At 53.7% G+C, this 2,521-nt stretch overlaps 1 protein-coding gene across 1 annotated transcript; it reads left to right on the top strand.

Annotated features, from left to right (window-relative positions):
• Nucleotides 1-483: 483 nt before the first annotated feature.
• On the top strand, nucleotides 484-1,238 carry PHACADRAFT_193818 (uncharacterized protein; the record flags this gene model as incomplete). The annotated part of the gene is made up of 5 exons (XM_007393938.1): nucleotides 484-511; nucleotides 615-762; nucleotides 818-886; nucleotides 937-1,099; nucleotides 1,152-1,238. The coding sequence occupies 5 exons, from the start codon at nucleotides 484-486 to the stop codon at nucleotides 1,236-1,238; spliced, it is 495 nt and encodes a 164-aa protein (XP_007394000.1).
• Nucleotides 1,239-2,521: the final 1,283 nt, after the last annotated feature.

The following is a 2,521-nucleotide window of genomic DNA, read 5'->3' as shown; positions in this document are numbered from 1 at the left end:
CGGGAGCTATAGCCGCCGAAGTACGTCGGGAGAGCGCGAGGCGTGTAGGATCACGACGCTGTGTTGGCAGACCGTATACTGAGCCAGTGAGAAAGCTCAGGCGGGTTTTCGCAGATGCAAGTAAGCTGCTCTGACGCCATCGTAGAGCGAGTGGCAGGCGGTACGCGCCCAGCTGTACGGCGCGGCGGGACCGAACCGAATGAGCTAGGGGACGCCACAAAGGCGATGGTGAGCAGGCCGGTTTCTGCGTGGCTAAGCCCCTGGACCGTGGCTGAGACGTCGGCCGCGTGAGTGGCTGGAGAAAGGTTGTTAGGTCAATACCTAACGGTTACAGTGTAGGGCCTGGTGGTGCAGGTGTTAGTGCTCATTGGGCAATCGGTGGGTTCGATTCACGCTTCCTGCGCAATTGTTTTATTGTAATTACGCTAATTACATGTCTTAGACACACGGTGTCTTAGCCACGACCGTGTCTCAGCCAGGGCCATGTCTCAGCCAGGCCCCAAGGCGCTTAGTGGATCCGGGCGCTTATGAACGTCTAAGCCGGTGTGGCTAGTCCGGTGTAACATAATAAGTTCCCGTGTCTAGGCCGCCGAACTGAAACTCTTGCTCCGCAGCGTATGTCACCACCTTGGCGGTGCCTAACTCAAATTATGCCGTCGTCGGATATGGCCTACGACTTGCGGAGGACATGGGTGCGCACAAACGGATAGCATACGGATCGGTGCCCACGGCTAAAGGCGAGCTGAAAAAGCGCGCGTTTTGGTGAGTGTTGCTTCTCTGCTGCTATTTGTTACCGTTCGAGCTTAGTGTTACACAGGTGTCTAGTCGCGATAGACATAGGCTTGTGCACTGCCCTCGGAAGGTCATGTGGGCTCTTCTGCGAAGAGTGGGTGCAGGCGTAACTATTTAATTGCCATCTGCTCATATTTCTGCCAGCTTCGATCTCGACTATCTCATAGAATGTGATGATGAGTATTGGACGGCGACGGACGGCCCGCAATCAGAATTCAAACAACCTATAGGACAACCTTCTACTGTTGCGCACTTTAACTGCGTTCTTAAGTTAGAGCGCATATACGTACACGCGCTACGCACCATTGTACGTGCTGTTGCTATCCGAGCTCCGCATGCATGACTCACCGCGGCCTTAGTACTCGACGCAAGGAGCCAAAACTCTCTCGGACCCTGAACGCGCCCAGCAAATCGTGGCAGAGTTGGATTTGGAGCTAGACCAATGAATGGATTCGATCCCTGAGCACCGTACGTACACTCCAATCTATTGCTCCGGCGAACTACTCACCACGGGTCTGCAGTACAATATGACTCTAATATGGAAGACATTCTATTTGCCGGCCAGTCCGCATCGCTCTACGCCTTGTACTACAAATTGCGGATCTTTATCCACCGGCCGTTCATCACAAGGTCGCGTAAGTGCGCACCGCCGCTCTGTCCGTCGCTTGCGATCTGCACGAACGCGGCACGGTCGTGCATTCAAGTCCTCGACAGATACTTTGTCCTGTCTAGGCCGGCGATAGTTGACCGACATCATCTCGTACGCGGCATTTTACTTTGTATGAGACGCGACTGAGGAGTGTCTTGTAGGCGTCACTTTTCTCATCCGCAATAATCCTTCTCCTGCATATATGGGACGAGATGCGGTTGGGCTCGATCACCGACACTGCGAAGGAGCTTGAGTACGTTACCAGGTCGCTGTGCATGTTCAAGTCTCTTGTTGTAGTATCTGAGGCGCCGGATGCGCATCAGCCGCGCCGGTAGGGATACCGACATGACGCGCTTAGGTCGTCATGCCCAATATGGATCTGTCATGCCCGTTTTAGATATGACCCGCGCAGAGCACTCTCGGCTCTGCGCCCTCGTTATGCTTCCTCTATAGTCTCAGCTTCCTAAGGTACATTTTATTGGTCTGACCAGATTAGGAAGTAGATAACCTATATAAGAACATGTAGTATTATTTTTGGAATTTATCCTTGATTACTCGTGAATCCCCCGCCTGCGCGAAGTCTTTCACAACAGGTTATGAGCCCCGCGCTCTAATCATCGGTCACCGACATCACCTGCAGGGTCAACGCGACCCTTTCCCACTGTTGATCAAACCTTGATCGACCCTGTGATACCACGTCCAGAACGAACTCTATCTAGGCGCCGCCATAGACTGTTGTTCTCGAGAGTATGGACAGTTCCCCAAAGATCGAAGCCCTGAAGGGCACGGAGAACTACTTTTCCTGGAACATTCAAATCCAAGACGTTCTCACACTCGCTTCGCTGTTAGAATATCCCAAGGGTACGAAGACCCTACCTGCTGATGCGGCTCTGGCAGCCGATTGGCAGACGAAAGACCGGAAGGCATTAAGCGCCATCCGCCTCCGGTGCGCCCCCGCCGTCGTCGTTCACATCGCCGACTGTACCACCTCGAAGGACGCGTGGGAAACACTCACGAATACGTTCGCCAACTCCGGTATGATGTCGAGGGTCACGTTGATGAGGAGACTGCAGAAGACGC

Source organism: Phanerochaete carnosa (assembly GCF_000300595.1).
Source record: "Phanerochaete carnosa HHB-10118-sp unplaced genomic scaffold PHACAscaffold_3, whole genome shotgun sequence".
NCBI lineage: Eukaryota > Fungi > Basidiomycota > Agaricomycetes > Polyporales > Phanerochaetaceae > Phanerochaete > Phanerochaete carnosa.
Note: the sequence above shows the minus strand (reverse complement) of the source record. Positions and strands in the feature narration are given on the sequence as shown.